Below are 22267 nucleotides of genomic sequence, written 5' to 3'. Positions count from 1 at the left end.
AGAAGTGGGGTATTGTGGACGACGATATCTATAACTTTGACGAGACTAGCTTTATGATGTGCAAGATTTTATTACAGTTAGTTATCACAGCATTAGAAGAATATAGAAAAAAGAAGCAGATACAGCCAGGCAACCGTGAGTGGGTTACTGTGATCTAAGGCGTGGGCGCGTTGGGTCGCCGAATACCACCCTTCGTTGTCTTTGCGGGCAAGGTGCTTATCAACGTCTAGTTTAAGGATTTGCCTGCCAACTAGGTTCTTGAAGTCAGTCCTAATAGCTGGACGAATAATCAGCTTGGTCTTGCCTGGTTAGAGCACTTTGATACCCATACAAAGAGGCATACTGTAGGTGGGTATCGACTGCTTATTATTAACGGCTATGAGAGCCACTGCTCTATCGATTTTCAAGATCTTTGCAAGGAGAAGAATATTGTGCTTCTCTGCATGCCTGCGCACTCGTCTCACCTGTTGCAGCCCCTTGACGTCGCCTGCTTCTCGCCGTTGAAGCGCAAGTATGGCGACGCTATTTCAGGCTTGGCACGCAACCGCACCCACTATATCAGCAAAGAGACCTTCCTACCAGCCTTTAAGACTGCTTTTGAGCAGTCTATCACGAAGGAGAATATCCAAGCTAGCTTTAGAGGTGCTGGTCTAGTCCCACACGACCCACAGGCTGTGCTATCTAAGCTTGATGTAGTGGTGCAGACACCTCGTCAATCACCACGACGGGTAGCTGCCTAGCAGGCGCAGACACCACGCAACGCGCGCGAAGTTAAGTCTCAAATTAGTCTCATTCAAAAGAGCATAAGAAAACGCCGTAGATCTTCTGCCAATTCACTCACTAAGCAGATCGCGCAGCTAAGTAAGGGGGCCCAGCAAATGGCACATAAAATGACGCTTATGATGGAGGAAATAGGTACGCTTCAAGCGGCTCTTGACGAGTCAAATAAGCGTAAAAGCCGCAAGCGGCGATACGTACGGACAGAAGAGACTCTTACTGTAGGCAAAGTACAAGAAGTATTAGCTAAACAGGCGGGTAGCAGTCGTGGTGATGGTGAGAGTGCGTCGAAGAGGGTGCAAGGAGAGCGGCGGTGCGGGCGTTGCAAGCAGACTGGACACAACGCTCGTACCTGCGTAGTTGAGATAGATAGTGCAAGTGATAGTAGCGATTCTGATAATTAATTTGGTATATTGCAATAGTTTATTGACTGTGATAAAAAACTGTGATAACGTGTTGATGTAGATGTAGTGGTGGGGCGTTAGCGACTCGCTTGGGTTAGCGACTCACTTGTGAACCACGTTATTCTAAGAAACTATAGAATAGCTTATGATAGCTTAAGTAGAAGTAGTAAAGATATAGAAACCCAGCTTCTAGCTTTTAGCTTATACTAATCAGTATAAGCTATTACTTGAGATACTTTTTTAATATCTTTTTACTAAGCTTAACTTTAACTTCAAAATACTTTAGCTATTAAATTTTAATATATATTCATAAATTGATTAATTTTAAGCTTTAAAAGTTAAAGTTACTCAAACGCTTTTTAAGCTTATACTAATTTTATAATAATAATAAGTAAAAAAATAATATAAAAAAAGCTGAACCTAGTACTATATGTAACGGGCTGAACGCCCTTCGCCTCCCATACGCGTCTACGACCTCGTTTACTCCACCTGCCTGGCCCGATTGTTACCCTAGCAACCAGCATTGTATATAGATAGCTACGTAGCCGAGAGCTTAGCTCTCTATCGAATACAATCTTGTTACCTTGGCCTGTCCGATCGTGCTCCCGAGCTTAAGACTACCCTCCGGGGTCGAGCCCCTTACACTATAAGCTTAGCTTTTTTAAGTATATAAATACTAATAATTTAGTAACTTTACTAGCTACTCTACTAGCTTCAATAGTAATTTAAGCTTAGCTACTAAAGTAGCTTACTATACTACCTTTACTATAGCTTTTAGCACTTAATTACTACTACTAAGCTTAGCTATACTACTAAGTTTTAGCTAAAATAGCTACTCTATAGCTATCTTAGTAGCCTTATATAGCTTTACTAGGCTACTAGCTAAGCTACTAGCTAAGTTACTAGCTTCTACTACTACTATACTACCTAGCTACTTACCCAATTTTTTAACTACTACTTGCGTATAGCTCTACTTTTAAAGGCCTTATAATAAGGCTTTAAAATAAGCCTCTAAGTGCCTATTTTAGCTACTTTACCTACTTAGCTATCATATAATATTTCTATTCTTTATACTACTTACTTCTTTACCTAAATTTACTATTAAACTTGAGTAGTCAAAAGTATAATAATAATTAAAAGCCTTATTATAGTTAGCTAATATAATTATCATACTATACTAGCTATAGCTTTTTTGGTAAATAGCTAAAAGCTTATTTTAAGCTTGTTTTTAGGCTATATGAAATACTAAAAATTAAGTAATATAGCTAGTTTTTAAGCTTTACTTTTTTTTACTTTTATAACTTCTATTTTAGCTATATAATACTACTAAACTTTTATTAATATACTAGCTATCTTTATATACTAAAACTTACTATAGTATAGCTATATTATAGTAAGTGATATAAAATACTACTAATATTTTAGCTAAGCCTACTAATGTAGACCTCTACTAAGTAGTAGGCTAGATAGCCGCTTAGTGGTAGGACGAATAACTTTTGCACCCCCCCCCCCGCCCCCCTCCTTCCACCCTTCCTCCCCAAAAATAAACGGGCCTTTGGGGGAGGGAAAAAAATCATTCGGAGTTGTTGTTGGGGCGTGCGCGGCCCGTTCATCGTCATCGTGGGCCCGCACTTTGTTTGTCCGGTGTGGGTGCGGCAGATACAGCAGAGACCGCGGGGTGGGGTCAGATGGAAGAGCTAAGCCTAAAACGAGCTTTTTCGTGAGTAAGTAGTGGGGGAGGGCGAGGAGGAGGAACTTGACCTCTCTACATAGCAAGGACCGGAGCGCACCAGACGAGACCAGACGAGCACGAAAGAGTAAGGACGAGAAGGAAGCAAGACGCGTGACTCGAACTGTTGTTTAGTTTTGTTTTGTTTTTTACTCTGTTATCGCTATTCGGATATATATATATATGCTGGGGGTATAAAAGGTGGGAGAGGAAGAGGGGAAAAGATCCAGCCATCTATCCATCTATCTGGTTGGTTTTGTTTCTTGCATTTGGCGATATAACAACACGACAACACGCACACAACATACAGACACAAGCGAAGGAGGTATTGCACGCCGCTCATACAACTGGTCCATTAGCAACGACGACAGCTTTCCGCTACCATACCACGCACACACACACAGCACCCAAACATGGCAGACCCAACACCCCTCCATGTCCAAAACTACCCTCTCCCTTCCCGCACAGCACTCACATCGCAGTTCCTGCACCAGCCCCTCACCTCGCTGCCCACGCCAGCCATAGTGCTAGACCGCGCCGTGGTAAAGCGCAACTGCGACGCCATGCTGCAGGTGTGCAAGCAGCTAGGCGTGGGATTCCGAGCACACGTGAAAAGCCACAAGACGGTGGAGCTGTCGCGGCTGCAGGTTGGCGAGGACGGGGACGGGGCGGCCGAGTTTATTGTGAGTACGGTTGTGGAAGCGGAGCATCTCTTGGAGCTTGTGCGGGGGGCGCAAGAGGGGGGTAGGGAGGCGAGTGTACGTGGTTATTTCTTTTTTCGTCTTCCTTCTTTTTTTTTCTCTCCTTTTTCACCTCTCCGCTTTCTTTTCCTGACTTTTGATTGTTTTTCTTTCAGATACCCTCCTTTTTTTTGAAAATTGACTACGTTGCATAGCATTGATTTCCTTACGTCGCCGACGTTTGGGCTTCCATTTTATCGGTGTCGTCATTCGAGAATGCACAAAAGTGAAAAGAAAAGAAAACTTAGAGAAACAACCTCCTCCTAACGTCATACATGTAGATCCTGTATGGCGTCCCTGTCCCGCAATCCGGGATCCCGCGCCTCATTTCCTTGGCTGAGAAACTAAAGCCACGGTCCATTCATGTCCTTATCGACAACCGCGAAGCATTCCTGAAATTCGCCAAATGCCTCCATGTCTCAGGAAGCGAGGTGCAACTAGGTGTTTTTGTCAAGATCGATACAGGCTATGAGCGCGCTGGTGTAAAGACGACTTCTCCGGCCTTTCCCTCGCTCGTTGAGACGATCGTGGCGAAGAGCCAAGAACAAGGGTCAAAGTGCTTCTTCAAAGGCTTTTACAGCCACTTTGGCCACAGCTACGCCGGGTCGTCGGAGGAAGATGCCGCAAATGGGTTGATCGAAGAGCTGGTCGGGCTGGAAGAAGCAACGAAAGCTGTGCCAGCAAGCTTCGATGGCAAGCTTGTACTGAGCGCAGGTGCGACGCCTACTGCGACAGCGGCACAGAATATGATTTGCAGCTCTTCGTCTCCACGTGTTCAAGAGTTTCAGGCAGTGCTGTCTCGGCTTCAAGAGCGGCATCGGGTTGAGTTGCATGCGGGCGTGTACCCACTGCTCGACTGTCAGCAAGTTGCTACACATGCGAGGCCGCCCACTTCATCTACCCCCGTGACATCAGCATTTCAGCCACTCGGCAAGTCCAACATCGGCATCCGGATGCTGGTTGAGGTAACGAGTGTATACAAGGAGCGATCGAAACCCGAGGCCCTCGTTTCCGCCGGTTCGCTCGCCATGGGGCGCGAGCCATGCAAATCCTACCCAGGATGGGGTATTGTGACGCCTGCGCTGGGCAACTCTTCCGCCAGGCACATTTACGACGAGCAAGACGGCAGGACAGGATGGATTGTTGGGCGAATTAGCCAGGAACATGGCATTTTGACATGGGAGGGCGATACGAGGGAGTGCAATGAGCTGACAATTGGAGACAAGATCATGGTGTGGCCGAATCATGCATGCGTGGCGGGGGCAGGGTTTGGGTGGTATCTTATCGTCGACTCGGATCAGGGTGGTGAGACTGTGGTTGATGTGTGGGTGCGATGGCGGGGGTGGTAGAGTCGAAAAGCAAGACGGAGCAGAGGAGAATTGTAATATGTGCATATGCATATGCGCCGTTGCGCTCAGGCACAGGTTGACGGTAGAGTCGGTCCCTGCATCTTCCGTGCATTCTTGTGTTGGAATCGGCAGATGGCCAAGGAGTCTGGAATCTTCACATGATGCGCTGCATGCAAGGCAGTTGTTTTGACCTTGAGTATCCGACGTTTGCTGGCAAAGTTGGGTGCAGAGTCAGCTCATCTAAGCCGATCACACCATCCTCTCCTCAACACCTCTGGCGACGACCTCACTTGGCGATGGATCCGTTTTGCAATGCGACGTGGTACCTGAGGACTGTGAGTCATGACAAAAAAAAAGCATCGGACTTTGGACGGGTTTGCACGTGTGCGGAATGCTCTCTCAAATCACTGTCGTGCAGAGCATGAGGGAGGGCTTATACGCAGTTGACGCATTATGACGCGTCTGGCTGTACTACAGCATGTATGTCGTTGCGAAACTTGGCTAGCGAGCTCGTCGCGCCCTGCCTAGTGATGGGTGGCATGGATTCCCCATGTTTGATAAGGCGTCTTGTGCATCTGAAACAGTTGGATGGAAGCTTGTTCGTCTGGCGCGAAACTTGCCCAAACGTCCCATCGACACAGCTGCTGTGTGTGTGTACTATACTATGTATGCATACACATTGGCCATGGTGGGGAGGGCGCACGGTGAGGCGGCGGCGGAGGCGGCGGCGTCGCTGACACGGCGAAGAGAATTGGCGAAGGCGATGGGCGGCGGTTGGGCCCAGCACACTGTCGCCGTGTGCTCTTGAACCTTTGAGCAGCCATGGTCCAGGCACCGTCTGGACTGGGCGATGACGTTGGCGGTGCGCTTTTGCCGTTTCAGCTGCGGCGGAAGCCCTCGAGGGCCGCGATCAGCAGTGCGAGGGCCTGCAATTCGGCGATAGGGCGAAGAAAAAGCATCTGCGTAGGTCGACGTGCAGCGCCTAGTCGCTCAGGGCGGGCGGCAGCGGACAGCTGCAGCACCGCTACCCCTCGGCGTGCCCCTCGGCGTGCCCCTCGGCGCAGAGCTCCCCACGCGTCGTCTGGGCGGTGCTGGCGGCTGCAGAGCGTCTTGTAGCGCGCGCCTTGGGGAGGGAGGGGGTGAGGGGGCCCAGCTGAAAAAACAAACGGCGTGCTGGCGGGCGGGCGTGGCAGGTGGCGGGCAGGGGCGGCGCGCACGTGTCGGGCTGGGTGCGGGCGTGTGCAACAGCGCAGCAGAGGGGGCGTGGGCGTGTGGATGCGGGAGGCTGGAGGCTGGAGGCCTGTCAGTGTGGTGTTAGTCGTGCTGGTCGTGCTAGTCGTGATGGCTGCTGTATGGTGGAGAGGCCCGACGGGTTCCCCCGCCCTTGCCTGCGCTCGCCAGCCGCTAGCCGTCCCGGGCCCTAGGCGGCGCGCTAGGCCGCGAACACGCTAGCGCCGCCCCCCTCTGCAGACGTCGTCGCCGCCAGCAGCCCCAGCAGCGCCAGCAGCCCCCCCGTCAGTCGGCCAGGTCCCGGGGTCATCTGTGGCCTGTGGCCCGATGACTTGAACGAACCAAAGGGGTCCCAAACGTCCACGACCGTGTCCACTCAGTCTGCTTTCCGCCGTCTCCGATTCTCTGAACATTTGCCATCCCCCCTGCGTGCGCCGCCGTTAACCTTCATCCCCACAATGCGAGCCCCCAGGATGCGTCGTCACTAGAAACACCCCTGTGGACACCGTCCCCCCCCCCACGACACCTCGGCTATCGCCATTTCCGTCGCGCGTCCGTCCGTGTCCATTCACGCCCAGGGCCCGTCTGGTGTGAGACAAAGACTTGGAGTGTCCTTGTATCACAAACGTCCCGCGAGCTGATCGCTCCCGCTTGGCCCTTGGGGGCGCCCTCTCTGCCCTCCCCCCCCCCCCCCGTCGCTATATCACCATGGTCCCTCTGCGGCGCCCGTCCCAGAGAAGCCGCCGCAGCTTCGACGAGCGCAACGCCTACGCATGGCAAGACGAGCGCGATAACCGCATCATGACGGCCACCTTCCCCATCCATCCCATCGCCTCGATGCAGGCGCCCTTTGAGGAGTCGATGCTCGATGCCACCGGCGAAACGGGCCATGTCCCCTTTGTGAGCCCCAAGAAGGGGGTCAAGACCCGTCAGCAATTGCTGTGCCGAGAGGAGAAGGCCCTCGAGCCCTCGTGGAACTTTACATATAGCTGCCATTGGAGACACAACCCACAGGGCAAGTTCCACACCCTGACCAAGACGATTGCGCAAATCATCTTCGGCGTCCACCTGCTGCACCAGCACCTGGAAAAGTCGGTGGCCGATGTCGCCGACATCCTGCTCAAGCATGTCAACGAGCTCGACAGCTTCCTGCAGCGTGCCAACGAGGACCTCGAGAGCAGCATGAAGGACATGCTGTTCCGCCACAAGTGCCTCAAGGTCCCCATGGAGCACGTCAACGAATTCGACCGCCTGCTCGAAGACCGCTCGTATCGCGCCCAGCTCCTCGAAGGCAACGTGGTAATCGAACGCACCATTGGCCGCATGTCGACGCTGCTCAACGACTATCTCATCGACATCAACGTCTTCCGAGAGGCCAACCAGGAGCTCGACATGTACTTGGCCGACGTGGGCGACGCATGGACATATCGAAATGAGGACATTGGCCGGATATACTCTGCCATGTGCGGCAACACGGGCGGCTGGTCGCAGTTCTTGCAGAGCCTCGTCGCCAAAGCAGAGCGACTGGGTGTTGTGCTTGTGCAAGTCAGCAGCTACTGCAATGAAATCGAAAAGCGTTGTGGTGCCGCTAGTCGCCGAAGTTTGGTAAGACGCCTCCGTCCATGTTTCCACTGCGTTTCGTGGCGCTCACATGTGTAGATTGCAACGCGAACATCGTCGCGAAACTCGTCCAACTCGCGTGATGGCCGCTCATTCCGAAATTTCGCCAACAACAAACCTCTGCCTACGCCGCCTCCGGAGCGCCCGCCTTTTATGAGTGCTTCGTCTTCAGGCCGCGAGACGCCAGCGAGCCTGGGAACCCCCCAGCGACAGTCGACCATCAAGGCCAAAACTCAGCACCACCCAGAAACGGCGAATGCACCCGACTCTGCCACAGAGACACCAAAGCGGAGCGAAGATTCGTCATCCGTATCCGCCAAATCCACTGCCGACGTAGAGGGCCGGCGGCAGGCGGACCAGCCCGAGTTTTACCAGGAATTCTGGTACAACGACGACCAACGTGGAAGAGCCACACCGCTGGCAAAGCCCCGTAGCACACACCAACTCGCGGGACACCAACAGAGCTCGGCACCATCGAATCTGGTTGCAGAAGAGCAATCGTCGGCAACAAGGCACACGTACGCGAAACCAGGCAATGACGATTGCAGTCCTCCTTTGACCGGAAAGGACTCTGCTTACTCTTCTGTTTCTAGTGCGTCGGCCATGTCGCCCGATTATGCATCGCCGCGTTCAGCCTCGTCCATGTCGTCGCGACAAACGGCACAGTTTGGCCTGTTTCCTAGCAGAAACCTTAGCGCTCCAAAGAGTCCGGCTTCCAATCAACTCGGCAGCACAGCAGCGTCTCCCGCTCTCGAGCAGTCCGACTCGTTTTTGAAGCCGGCCGACTTGCCCCACCGTCCTCATACCTCCTTGTCTAGCTATGCAGATGTGTTGCCCAAGCGGCTGTCCAAGCGGAGTAGCTTCACCTCGCTCAAGCGTCTCTTCACAAAAAAGAAGTCGGGTGATATAGAATCTATTGCCGAGTGATCTCCGTTCCATTTCTTCTCCTTCCATCATGTGCAATTCCTTGAACTTGTATGACGTTGCATGGCTATATACCCCTTTGACCGCGTCTGTTCGCTTTGTGCATTTCCGACAATGTCGTCTCTGTCGTGGTGGTCGTTGGTCGGCAACTTTGGGCCGTCGGCTGAATCTTTCCATTGTACATATTCTGTATTCTCGCTTTTCGATTTTTTTTTCTTCTTTCGTTTTGTTCCTGCAACGAGCTATGCGGATCGGGTCTTGTCTTGCGTGCGGGTTTTGCTGGTGAGAACGACACCGTTGCGCGGATGAGTTCGGCGGGGTTGGTCTCAACCATTTTGCTTGCTTAGAGCGCTTGTTCGCAGGGATGGAGTTTGGCGCTGTACATGGGTGGCTATTTCGGGAGAGGATTTTCATACAGTCGCTGAGCAGAGAGGCGGAATGGCAGCCCTTGACATTGTTGACGGTCGTGTGGTCGTGTCTGATATCGTCCTTGGCTGCGGCAAGAAACCCAGGAGGGCAGTACACATGGTGTAAGTAGGAACCAGTTTCATTAGCATGCATGCTTCAGCCTTTCTTTCCGTCTTCTTGATAGCCTTTACCTCGTCCGTCTGTCCCTTCCCGTCAGGCTGTTGTGGAGAGAGCAGGTTGTAGTTGTGGTAGACGTGAAGTAGGCGCGAGGCCGCTATCAAAACAGCGTCTCCGCAAACTCCCTCTCCCGTCTGCTCGTCCTCCCCCGCCACAACATTCCAATATTCACAACACCACTCGCCTTTCTGCAGAGATGCTGGTGAGTATGGCGTAAACCTCCCTCGCTGCCGTCTCTCTTGGATATTTGCCTCTCCGTGCAGTATCGCCTTTTCTTTCTGGTCATACCCATAGCTCGTACATCATTCGACACCACCTCGCCCGACCCACCCACGAACAAGACAGAAGCCGGCACGGGGTCGCTGTTTGCACCACGCCAGTCTCCCCTGTCTGCTTCTTCTCCAGCGATACCCCACTGTCCGCAGCACGATGCTCTCCGATCGAGACCCCAATGGCGGCGGCCGCACGTCGAGAGCCTCCAACGTGTCTGCTCTGAGTCGGACGTCAGGTAAAACCGCACAACGACCACCAAGCTCTGACTTCCCAGCTCTCGTCGGCCGCGGCGTCTCCTCGATGCTCCGCACCGAGACGGAGATGGGCAATGTTGGCGGCGTTGTCCTGGACGACTTGTCTGGCGTCGGCAGCATGCATCGCACTCTGCAGCGGCATCGCGCCCCCAGCCGGATGTCGACAGCTTCGTCCATGTCCAACACCTCGAGCGGAGCTAGCAAGCACTTCCGTGGATATCCTTCGTCGTCGTCGGCACCCCGACACTCAACAGGGCCACACGGTCCGCAGTATGTCGCGAATGTCCTTACGCCGCCGATGCCGAACGGCACTGCACCATCGTCCTTTGACGAGTTGGGCAACCGCAGCAGAGATCCGCAGCGCTCGCGGTCAATGACAAACAGCATGCATCCTCCTTACGCACTCTCGAGCAACAGGTCCCTTACCAGCCTGCGCCCGGCGCATGGTTCGCATCCCCAGAACCCATATGTCTATCCAGGCTCTTATGGTGCTGGGCTCATGCCAATGAACTCCAACCACCGTCCGATCTCACCCGCCCTGAGCGACAATACCGGCATGCGCCCACGGGCTTCACACCGCCTTGAAGACCAGCGACTATCGAACGGTGGCTACGGCCAGGCCTACGCCAACATGGGACGCGCTCACAGAAAGAGAGGCCAACAAAACGGAGGACAGGGGCAGCAATACCGTGGCCTCGGGAACCCGCACAACGTAGGGCAGATGAGGACCAGACTTCCCTCTCAGCCATCCTTGTTGAGTCTTGAAGACCGGCGCGAGGAAGAGGATAATTTCCCCCCTTATGACGGCATGGCATACGATGAGCAGATAGAGGGTCTGCATAGTGGCAATCCTCACCTTCGCCGTGACCGAGTGGCAAGCAGATATCATGACTATCGCTCGGAAGCGCCGCCTCTGCCAGCAAACCACAAGCATCGTATCGCGGTTGAGCACGCTCGCTGCAAGAGGCCTGCGCCAGGCTCTGTTTCCAGCGGCTCGACAAACTTGCGTGCCGATTCCGATGTTCCGTCGTCTGACATGACTTCGCCTCCGACGCCAAGGGACGGCACGCACATAGAGTTGCTGCACAACCGGGATGGCACAAAGGCAGTGGATCTTCGCACCATGGGTTCCAACAAACTCATCGTCTCTGAAGAAAAGACGTCTGTAGCGTACTACGACTACAGTGAGCAGTTTGATCACGACGAGTACGCGCAGCCGGACACCAGGGCCATTCCCACAGGCTTCGTAGATCGGACCGTCATCGAGCAGTGCGTCCCAGCGAGTGGCGTGGCGGCATTGAACAGTGATTCTTTTTTAGAGCAAGAGGCACAGCCAATGTCGATGGTGGTCGTGTCTCCCAACCCAAACAACATCGCAAACCACCACGCAAACGTCGCGACATGCACGGACAATCCGAGCATGGCGCAGCCGGCCAACATCGCAGAGCTTCCAGCGTCACCGGTAGCTCGGCGTATTACCAGGGATTTGATATTAAAAGGTCTGGAGGCTTCGACGACGGGCGATATCCAGAGTTTGGCCAAGTCTCCAAATACTTCAGTGGACAGTGAACGTACTCAGTCGGTTGATCTTCCGGTCAAGCCACACTCGGCAGCCGATGGGCAAGTCAGGACGTCGTTGCACTCGGCGCAGAACAAGGAGAACCGCTACAGCATTCTCTCGCAGGCTGGATCGAGCATTCTTGACTCGTCGACTCTCAATTTCGCGGTCAGGCATTCGATACCAGTAGCCACGAATGGTGGGTTTGGAGAAGAGGTTGCACGTGAGTTTGGGAGGGATGCCAACATGGCTGCGAGTCCTGGACGCAGTACCGAGGATGGGATGACCGATGTCTTAGCCGGCTACCAGGGGGGCGATTCCAAGTGCGAGACTGATTTGCTCAGAAATGTTACGAATTCCGAGAAAAAGACGCATGCAGAGGAGCATACAGCGACTGGTACAGAGGATGTCATGAAGCCGTTGCCGCTTGTCATACCATCCACAAGCAACCATGCTCATAAACCGTCGGACGATCAATCTTTCAAGTCTTGTACAGACATGCTGGAAGAACCATCTGGTCGAGCGCTGTCCGACTCGCAGAAAGACTGTGTCGGATCTTCCGGGTCAGCTACTGACACCTTGCGCAAGCGAGAGGAACATCCGAAGGAATCTGGAACCTGCTCTTTCTCGACAACCAGTGATGCTGTTGGCCCCGATTGTGAAGCTTTTGTACCGCCATCTCGACTCCCTCTGCCAAGTTTAGGGACAATGGTTATGAAAAAGAACAAGACCAGTTCCGATGTGTCTTCCGGGTTGCCTGCAGTCGTACCTCGCAAGCAGCCTCCAGTACCTCGTCGGGAGTCAAGCTTCTCGACTGTAGCAAACAAGCTTCGGCCAAACTCGAAAACAAGCGTCAGGAAGAGTTCCTTGTCGGCCTCGGGATCTTCTTCTACGCTGAGTACTACGCATCCGTCACTGGTAGTACCTCAACGAGACTCGAGTGTGTCCAAGGAAGCTCAGCGAGTACATGCTGCAGTATCTTTCTTGATGCGTCCTCTGCCGTCCCGATTTGCCAAAGGCCTGAAGCGCGCTGACGCGGATGATACTCCAAAGTCGGATGAGACAGTTCTGTGCACAGTCGCATCTCCACAGGATACCAACGGTGGTGCCGCTTCTAAAGATGTACCAGTGTCACCGTCGACTGTAGATGCTGAAGAGCTCATCGAAAAGGTGTCTTTGACACCAACAGGGGTACCTCCTAAGACACGAGTCATCAGGTTTGATCCTCCGGAGGCCGATAACCAGCACAAGGCTTTTGGAAACAGCCCAGCTCCCGAGAAAGATCAGCAAACTCCGGGTAGTATGTCGCCTGTGGTTCCAGAGCCGTCCTCTGTATACTCGATCCAGGATCATTCTTCCCCCAGCCACGAAGAGGCTTGTCCGCATGTTGTCCCTACCTCTTCAGATAGCAATCGACGTGACAGCCAGACTACTACACATCTGGAATGGCACCACTATGGACAGCCTTGCGCAGCCCCGGATTCCCAGCAGATGTCATTGCGCCCGTCGAATGGTATTGGATCTCACCTTGACTCGCTGGCTCTGGCACCGTTGACCAACAGCCAAGAGGACAGTACAACTGATCTAAGGCTTTCGAGGTACCGCTACCCTGGTCCGTCGCGTTATCTTCCTGACCTGAAGGAGGAGTCGCACGAAGACTCGAGTCTTAACACCAGTGCCAGTAACCTGAAAAGCTCGAGTTTTCGATACCCATTTGGAGCTCCATCGGGTATTCGGGCTTCGGGTGAGGATTTGATCAACTTCTCGAGGAGGTCATCGTCGAGGGCGTCGTGTCGGCGCAGTGGCGTGGACAGCAGTGTCGGTGGCGCGCTCGCTCAGACGCACGGCTTGCCTTCGATGCGGTTCAGCCGGATCAATCTGTTTGACGGACTGTCTGATGATCTTGGCCTGCGGTACTCTCGTTCGATGGAGGAGGTGGCCCATGTCTCGCAGAGACTGAGTAGAGCCAATCCGCCGCGGCCTGCATCGGCTGGTGATGTAAAGGGCCTGCAGATTTCGCTTGCTGAGCTCGAAGAGGTTGAGCGCTCGAGGATGTCGATGCAGCCTAATACCATGATGGGATTGTTAGCTATGCATGGTGCTCGCTCGCCCGAGTTCATGGCGGAGATTGAGCGGCTGACGATACCTTCGGTAGGGGGACTTACTCAGCGCTTCTCCGAGTTCTTCCCGTCGCTCAGGGAGTATTACAAGTGCGGTGAATCAGCAGAGTTTCCGGTCGAGGAAGAGATTGAGAAGCATGCAATCGAGGAGATCCATGAGGTGCATCCTACGCAGAAGCGCTCGTCTGCTCGTCTGCGGCCTATCCGTGGTGTCTCGCACATGGTTGTCATTGACGATGACCTCTATGAAGAGATGACGGGCAAGGAGAAGGGCAAGGAGAAGGAGAAGAATGCTGCAAGTGCTATGGACGAGGGTGCTGCAGCAACGGACGCTAGTGGGGCAGGCTCAATTGGGGGGGAGTCGGAGAAGGGCAAAGGCGTGACGACGCCGCCAACACAGCACGAGACTGCTCCGCTTCCCAAGCTGCAAGGACCCTCACCTGTCTTCCTCCGCCCACGCTCCAACACAGTCAATCTTCAAGGCCGCCGCCATTCAGGAGAGTCTGCTTTGTCATCGAGAAGGTCATTGAGGTCGTTTGTCTCTACGCCCACGGCAACCGAGACGCGTCCCTGGAACTCGGACAAGAACTATCCTTGGACAACATCAACAAACCCCTCGATTGACATCTCACTCCCACCACCCACGGCCGCGAAGCACTCGCCTCGCCCCGGTCCTTCGCATCTCCGCAACAGGCTTTCTGAAGCGTCGAGTGCGAGCTCTTTCTCGACTGCACAGACTGCCACAGCGTCGCCCTTTGGCTCGCCCGCTGACAGCACCGCACACGCTCGCCAACACCGCTTCAGCAGCTTTGGCCGCAGCAACGACCAGCCGCACGAAGTAGGAGAGCGCTACCCCACGTCTGCCTTGTCACCCCCTACAGCCATCTTCCGCGACCACCTGTCTGCCTCTGACACGTCTGACGACGAGTACTACGACACGTCTCGCAAGACCAGGCTCTCGCTGCGCAAGCGCTTTTCATCAAGCCACAAAAGTACGCTCCACAACCCACCACACTCTCGAGCCGCCCGAGGCAAGCCTAACCAAGACCCAGCTCCTCCCGAGTCGACGGGACCATCAGCAGCCTCCATTGTCCAAGACAGTGCCGGCGAAGCACAAGCCTTCAGCTCTGCGGCCAAAGCCAACCGCCACACCTTCCGCGACGCGGAGGGCATGCGAGCAGCTGACTACCGCAAGCAACGCATCATCGACTGTCTCAAGACGTGGTGGCACAAGAGCTCCCGCCTCATCCGACACCTCTCTATCCGCAAAGACTCAAACACCACTAGCGCCTAAGCTTCTTCCCACCATGAACTACTTTGGACAAGGAGGAACTGGGTTCCAGATCCCATCTGTATTCGACTGTATCCATAGGATCCTGGCCGTTGACAAGCTGTTCCTGAAGCCTGGCGGTCCCAAGCCTCGTCCTCTGCACCCTCCGCCGGTGCCGCCCAACACGCCGGAGCCGGAGGAGGCTGAGGGACCCAGATTTTACACGCCTGTCGCTCGCAAGTCACTGCGTCCCAGCCACTCGTGCATGTTCTAGGTGGCAGCGACACTTAGTGATGGCATCTTTTCTATGACTGGGTGGCCTTTCTTCTCTCTACGACAATCATGTATAGTAGTTCATGAGTAACTGGGTGACGGATATGGGTGATAGTCACAGACAGGTAGTTAGTGAGATAGCAAAATAAGTCTTGACTATCTAATTGTGGTTACAATGCGTGATGACAGTGCAGCGGATTCAACGCAATCGTGGGCGTTGAGTCTGTAATGAATGGTTCAACATTTGTAACTGCTTTGACGTTTTGCGGTTGACATATGTTCAAGGATGTGAAGGGCACCAAGCTGTGTTGTTAGTGTTCCGCTTCGAGTATTCCCGTACCATGAAGCCAGGCCAACTACGCTTAAAGTGGCAGTTCAGCTCCGGTACCACATCTGTATCCATGATTGGCGCCGATCTCTTGGCTGTCATTGCGTTGCGGTTCGGGCCGAGAAACGGTGAGGAACGTGGGGGGAAATTAGTCTTGCCCCTCACCTATGCATTGCTTTTGTTTTCGTCGTGTAAAGAGCTTGAGATGGGAGGACAAGTTGTCTTTGGCAACGCCATTACACGTAGCATTTGACGGTTACGCATATATCTACACAATGTCTTCAAAAATCGCTATTGTGACAGGCGGATGCATGAATCCCCTTTCAACCACTCTCCATGCACGGTGCTGGATTTCTAACACTGCACACATTTTTCAGCATCAGGAATAGGCCTCGCTGTGTGCAAGTTGCTCTCGCAAACATGCGACTGGCTCATTCACATCATCGATCTCAATCCTCCACCTCAGACTGGCCTTGCGCAATGCACATTCCACGCATGCGACATTACGCACGAAGAAGAGCTAGGCCGGATCTTCGCAGGCATATTTAAAACCCACCGGCGTGTGGATTTCGTATTTGCGAATGCGGGGATAGGAGAGCGCCAGTACTTTTACGATTTGCACGGCCAAAACAGTACTACTATCAATGATGATGATGATGATGCTGATGATGATAACAAGAATGCAAGTACTGATTCTAAACTTGGAAAAGAAGATGAGAAGAAAGAGGAAGGGGAAGAAGAGGAAATGCCACCCCTCCCTGTAAAAGGCATGCAGACCCTCCTCTCCATCAACCTCAGCTCCGTCATAACAACCACGCACCTCGCAACCCACTACATGCTGCGCTCCCCGTCTTCCACGGACAAATCCATCGTCATGACGGCGTCCTGCGGCGGCTTGTACCCCTCTGGCTACTGCCCCGTGTACACAGCCACCAAGCACGGCGTCGTGGGCTTCATGCGCGGCATCGCCCCGTATTACCGGGCGAAACACGGTATCCGCGTCAACGCTATCTGCCCCGGTATCGTGCGCACGCAGCTGTTGTCACAAGCTGAATTCGACTTGTTCGAAGATGATGTGTACACACCTGTGGAGAAAGTTGCGTCTGTGGTGGGCATGTTGGTGCAGGGCCGTGATGATGGGACGGGCAGGCTGGGGAAAGAAGTGCAGGATAGAGAGGGGGCGTTGGATGTGCTGAGTGGATGGGCGGTGGAGATTTCCGGGAATAAGCATTATTATAGGGGACATGTGGAATTTGCGGACGGGAGGATGGAGGAGTGTATGCGGGCGGCGGATAATACGCGCGTTTTGTAGGTGTGATGATGGTTCAGTGCACTGGAAGAATGGTATGTATACTGTGGAATATTGTAGTCGAGATATTTTATATCCTTCTTCCAGCATAGCCATTAGTGAGAGTGTTTTTTTTTTAGGAAAAAAAAACTTGGTTTATTTGTTTTATGAGTGATTTTTTACGTGCGCAGGCAGCAGCGGCTTTCACAACACATACCTATGTACCCATGTACCTATGTACTACAAAAGACAGAAAATCCGCGTCTATTCCACATAATACTTCTTGTATAAGCAGCACTCGCATCACTTCTATGCGCGAACAAATCTTGCAAAGATAGACAAATCACGAGTGGTCTGCATTAAGAAGCGTTCATGTCTCGACAGAGTATGACAGATTGAAGCATTTACACGTGAAAACACACTTTTGTACGACACTGTATTCTTGCATTCCAATATCTTGACACTACACAAGTGCATGTATGTGTTACTTTGCGTGTCTAGATAAATCCTATCACTTACTTGCACTCCATCCTATATACTAGAATACAATAAGACATGTTTACCGTACGTATCGTCAGCCTAAGACTTGGATATAACTCATCTCTGCAACGCAAAAGTAGAAATCCTGAAGCAAACCACTTCGTCAACATGTGTTTTCGTTGCACAATGTACTCTGATAGGATGCATTACGCATTGTGTATTCCACAGCTTATTTTCCAAAACGCAGTCGTGAGACGTGGACAGCGCCTGGAGTCCAGGTGTGCACAAGTGAAGAATCAAGCGAGAAGGGGAGAAAAAAAAGGGGGGAAGGATTGCAAACTATGACTTTTGTATATCTGTCGACTTACTTGTATAATGTCCTGTTTTGCCAATATATATAGATATAGGTAGTCGAGTAGGCCTACTACTGCTCAGGAAGTGGTAAGCGAGAGGGACAGAGGAAGAGTAGGAAATATATTTTTATATATTCATGCGCTTCACTGTAGCTATAGCCTTACTACTGACTTTAACTTTACTCTCTCGCATTTCTCGTAACGGCGAACAAAATAATACATAACCGATATATACATATACATACTCTCATACTCTTTATCTAATTCATCTCTAATCCACAGATAAACGAGACTGTGCTAAACTAGACTGTACTAGACCACACCCGACTTGGCCCGAGCAAAACAGACGATACGAATGTATAATAGACCAACAGTCACATAACGGATGAGACAGACGAACGTACGAACAACACACACACACACACTCCAACCCAGGAGTGGGAAAATAAAAGATTCAAGTAACTCGCTCACTCGCTGACTGACTGACTGACTGACTGACTGACTGACTGACTGGATACTATATATACAAGGTCCCTACCCCTCTCCTGGATTATGCTATTGGCTACAATTGGTTTCCAGCTCTCACACACTCTCACACTCACTTACTCTCACTGGAGCTCAACAGCTCAACAGCTTAGCAACTGTGTATCCCGCTTTAACAAAAATTCAAAAAAAGAAAAGGAGAGGGAGAAAAAAAAAGGCATGACATGAGTAAGCATCGGCCTTTTCGATGGCTCCTCATCCTCAGTTCATCCTCCTACTCCCCTTACCATCCTCTCCTGCCACTTCCTCGTCCTCCTCTAGTCAAACAACACTGCTCCTACGCAACATGCTTGTACCGCACTCTTAACTCTTCAATTTCACGCTGAAACCTCTCCATATCATCGAGGATACTACTAGAATTCGTGCTTGCTGCCGCAGCTATTGCATTCGTAGCAGTAGTGTTCGAGTCCACAACCGTACTATCTGTATCGGTAGTAGAAGCAGCATGGTTAACAGCAGTAGTAGGAGCATGCGGCACTTGCAATTCCAGGATTCTCTCATTTTCATCCGCAGGCGAGTACAGGGCGTGTTCGTGTTCTGGTTTAGCGTAGGATCTGTGGAGCGACGAGGTTTCGCTGGTGATGCTGGTGCGGCGGTGCTCGTGGCTGGCGCGGCGGTACTCTGTGCTGGTGCGGCGGCTTTCGGTGGGAGACGACAGGGAATTTGGGAGTGGGCGCGGTTGATCCAAACTGGAGCGGTTGGATTGCCGGCGCCGCGGGGGAGGTGGCGGGGGCATTTGGGAGCCTGTGCTGCCGCCTGATACGTTGCGCGCCATGTTGCGGCTGGACGAGACGGAAGAGGTGCGGTGCATGCTGGATGCTGGTGATGAGGAGCCGTCGAGTTCGAGCATGCTGAGGCGGTGCGAAGGCGGATCGGGAAGGGATCTGGGTGCTCGGATGGAACTGGAGGAGAGAGCTAGCTCTGTGCTGGAGGAATTGGCGCTCGAGTTTGCGAGATTGGCCAGTCGCGCGCCGTATCGCGAGGGCGGCGGAGGGGGTGGAGACTTTGCGCTTGACATTGGGTCATGGCTGATTGATGTTGGGGTTTGCGGAGGATCGACGGAATGCTGTGAGGATATGGTGAGGTTTGAACTGCTGCGCTGTCGGCTTTCCAGGGACGTCGACTTCAGCTGGCTTTGTCTCCGCGCTAGTGGTACAGGCGGAGGCGCCTTCTTTGGCCTGGCCTGCTCGCTCGACGGCCTTGGGACATCATCGAGTCGCAATGACAATGGCCGTGACTGGGGCGGGGTGAAATCGGGCGAGGCACCCTGTGTCGGCGGTTGCTGCTGGTGGGCACTCGGAGTCGGCGGAAGCGGCTTGTACGCGTCCGAACTGTCTGTCCGCCTGATGCCTGGCGTGGGCGCAGGCTCGGTGGCTTCAAAGTCGTCGAACGAAACCACCTGCGGCTGTCTCGGGGCGACCGGCTTGCCGTGGCGAGGCTTTGGTGCGGGCGGGGGCTTCTTCTTGCCCTTCTTCGCCTCCACGGCCAGCCCCATGTGCTCGTCGTCGTCGTCGCCTGCCGTGTCGTCCGAGGTGCGCGACGAGTCGGCGAGCGTCTCTTGGGGGAGCTCGGATATCGACTGCCGTGATATGGACGAGGCATCTGTGCTGCTGCTGCTCTCAAACTGCGCGCTGCTGGCCGAGTGCGGGGCGCTTCCCGGCTGCGCAGATGGGCCGGAAGCACGCGGAGTCGGGCGCCCCGTCATGAGCAGGTTCTTGAAGCTCTCCACGTCGAGGGATGCTCGGTTGGTGTTGCTGTTGTTGTTGTTGTTGCCTGCAGCCAGCCGCTGCGCATGCGCCCGCTCGTCCGGGCCGGCCTCCCTCTCGTGCGGTTCCAATGACGCCAGCGTCTTCGCAAAGGGATTCGCCGGCATGCTGCGTGGCGAGGGCGCGCCGAACGAGGCTCGAGTGGCGGGCAGAGCGTCTGCCATGGCCATGGCATCTTTGCCTATGACGTGCGCATTGGCGTCGCCCGCCGTGAGCGGGTGGGTGGCAAAGGCGGCGGGCGTCACAGGCGGCGGCGGGCTCGCAGGCGGCGGTTGGCTCGCACGCCGGGCCTGGAGCTCGTTGAGGGTTGCGCTGGCGTCGTCCAAGTCGGGCTGGGGCGGCGGGATGGTGGTGGTGGGAGACACTATGCGGACAGACTTCTTGGTCCGGGGCGGCGGCGTGGCAGCGTCGTCGAGCACTGTAAGACAATTACTCCTTCAATGCCAGCAGAAGCAAACGCAGCAAGGCAGAGGCAATAATACCATGGTCGCTGTCGCCCCAGCGAGCCTCGGACACGCGCACGTCGGCCGTCATGTTGACAAAGGAAGCGTGCGGGCCGGGCGCGGGCTGGGCAAACGCCTGCGAGGCGCGAAAGGGGTTCCCGGACGACATGCTGGGGGGCTAAAAACAATGCATTATTCTATGTACATGGGGAAAAAAGACTCGTGAGAGGCGGGAGGTGTCGTCTGCGGCGTGGAAGAAGCGCCCCTGCTGATGGTCGGGCCCGACAGTCGATCAGCGCCGACATGCACGCACACGCGCAGGCGATCTGGCGGGACAGCGAAGCGACCCCACTACCTATCACCATTGCTGGCCATGTACGTACTGCATGTCTCGCCGGCCCTTGCATTGCCCGCCTAGTCGGTATATACATGCCATCCCGCCTGTCTGCCGTACCATTTGCGCGCCAGCTGCCCGCCGCTCTCCGTCGGCTGGCTGAAGGCGACCTTTGTCTTTTCAATCCGCATCCCGTAGAGGAAGTTTGCCCTCGCACAGTCCAGCAGCCTCGTCGCAATGCCCTGTTTCCGGTGCTGGTTCGATGTCCATATACGCGATATGCCTAGCATCGCCGGCTCTGGCTCGGTGCTGATAGACAGGGATGAGCTGTGCGGCACGGCCGGGAGCTTACGGGCGTCTTCAGCTGTAGTATTTCCGGCATCCAGACACTGAAAGGCCTCCCGTATCCGCTCGGCCAAACAAGCCCCCACGCATTTGCTGCCCCGGATGTACAGGTACACTTTGAATCGATCGACGGGCACGGCCTTGGTATCGGCAGTGACTGCATGCTTCTTCTGGCTCCACAGCTCCTCGTCGGTTATAGGCACAGCCGCAAGCTCTGTATTCACAATCTTCAGCAGCTCGCTCGCCCGGCTCCGCAGCAAGGGCGCATCTTTGCGCCCCACCACTGCGATGAAGCTCCCCTCTCCGCCACTCCATATCTCGTTCTTCCTGAAGCGCTGAACGAGCGCTTTGGTGAGATCCATGCCTCCCACGTTCATGGCATGGAACTTTTTGTGCAGCGCCGCATCCTCTAGATTCGACGGTATATACTGCATTCCGCACGTCTTGCATGTTTTGCGCGTCTCCGAAGCCAAGTCTAGCTGCATCTGCACCATGGGTTTCTTTTTTTGTTGCACCTGGGGCGGGCGATGTGCATGTTGGCTTTTTTCCGCGCGGGGCTCGTTTATGGACGCTGTGGACTTGGCTTGTTTCTTGAATATCGAGAATACCGGCCGTCGTCTCTGAACAGGCGGAGAGCTGCGCGGTGTTGGCGACGATGGTGGACTAGACCGGGCGGGCTGGTCCGAGAAGATGGCGGGCGACTCTTTCGGGCTTGACGTAGGGGGCGGAGATTCGTCCCGTGCAAGTGACGATTGATGTGTAGCAGAAACAACAGAAGTCGTTGCCAGCGCCTCGGTCTCGACATTCTCGATTGCGGCTTCGACGCGTCTTCGCTTGGTGGGCGGCTCCTCGCACAGCGGGCGCTTGGACTGGCGCGAATACGTCCGGACGACTTTTCTATCCTTAATTAGCTTTGAAAAAAATGCGCAAACGCAAACGCAAACGCAACCCACATACTTTGGTGCAAAAGACGCCATGGCGGGGCAACAGGGAGTTCTTTCGGAGACAGGAACAGCCAACGCGGTAGACGCGTCTTAGCGCCCCACGCTAGCGTCACGCCCACACGACGTCACACGCCTCGTTCACTCACGTGGCGGGTCGGCCCGTCGTCGCCGCCGAACATCAACATCAACATCAACGTCGACTTGTCGCTCCAACAACGCCCCAAAACAGACGTCGAGAAACAAAAGGCCGCATGACATGGTGGGATTCGATGAATTGGAAATAGCGCCTGTGGATGCCTGAGCCGGCGAACGAGTCATACGGGAAATCCCATCAGGA

At 53.9% G+C, this 22267-nt stretch overlaps 6 protein-coding genes across 6 annotated transcripts; 4 read left to right on the top strand and 2 right to left on the bottom strand.

The window, feature by feature from the left end:
- Nucleotides 1-3473: 3473 nt before the first annotated feature.
- SETTUDRAFT_104322 (uncharacterized protein) lies at nt 3474-4999 on the top strand (the record flags this gene model as incomplete). Its single annotated transcript, XM_008024364.1, has 2 exons — nt 3474-3668; nt 3932-4999. The coding sequence occupies 2 exons, from the start codon at nt 3474-3476 to the stop codon at nt 4997-4999; spliced, it is 1263 nt and encodes a 420-aa protein (XP_008022555.1).
- Nucleotides 5000-6937: 1938 nt separating this feature from the next.
- Nucleotides 6938-8776, top strand: SETTUDRAFT_37239 (uncharacterized protein; the record flags this gene model as incomplete). The annotated part of the gene is made up of 2 exons (XM_008024255.1): nt 6938-7834; nt 7889-8776. The coding sequence occupies 2 exons, from the start codon at nt 6938-6940 to the stop codon at nt 8774-8776; spliced, it is 1785 nt and encodes a 594-aa protein (XP_008022446.1).
- An 842-nt stretch (nt 8777-9618) lies between these two features.
- SETTUDRAFT_104041 (uncharacterized protein) lies at nt 9619-14857 on the top strand (the record flags this gene model as incomplete). Its single annotated transcript, XM_008024363.1, has 4 exons — nt 9619-9716; nt 9739-10643; nt 10791-11223; nt 11305-14857. Coding segments are annotated over 4 exons (4989 nt in total), but the record flags the coding sequence as incomplete, so codon positions are not given.
- A 590-nt stretch (nt 14858-15447) lies between these two features.
- SETTUDRAFT_25890 (uncharacterized protein) lies at nt 15448-16999 on the top strand (the record flags this gene model as incomplete). Its single annotated transcript, XM_008024203.1, has 3 exons — nt 15448-15562; nt 15824-16542; nt 16976-16999. 3 exons carry the CDS (start codon nt 15448-15450, stop codon nt 16997-16999), a joined length of 858 nt encoding a protein of 285 aa, XP_008022394.1.
- Nucleotides 17000-18062: 1063 nt separating this feature from the next.
- SETTUDRAFT_146580 (uncharacterized protein) lies at nt 18063-20476 on the bottom strand (the record flags this gene model as incomplete). Its single annotated transcript, XM_008024362.1, has 2 exons — nt 18063-20282; nt 20347-20476. The coding sequence occupies 2 exons, from the start codon at nt 20474-20476 to the stop codon at nt 18376-18378; spliced, it is 2037 nt and encodes a 678-aa protein (XP_008022553.1). The 3' UTR covers nt 18063-18375.
- A 69-nt stretch (nt 20477-20545) lies between these two features.
- On the bottom strand, nt 20546-21714 carry SETTUDRAFT_167425 (uncharacterized protein). Its single transcript, XM_008024361.1, has one exon. It carries the CDS (start codon nt 21361-21363, stop codon nt 20722-20724), a length of 642 nt encoding a protein of 213 aa, XP_008022552.1. The 5' UTR covers nt 21364-21714; the 3' UTR covers nt 20546-20721.
- Between the last annotated feature and the right edge of the window lie 553 nt (nt 21715-22267).

Source organism: Exserohilum turcica (assembly GCF_000359705.1).
Source record: "Exserohilum turcica Et28A unplaced genomic scaffold SETTUscaffold_12, whole genome shotgun sequence".
In the NCBI taxonomy this organism is placed as follows: domain Eukaryota; kingdom Fungi; phylum Ascomycota; class Dothideomycetes; order Pleosporales; family Pleosporaceae; genus Exserohilum; species Exserohilum turcicum.
This window is presented reverse-complemented; position numbering and strand designations above follow the sequence as displayed.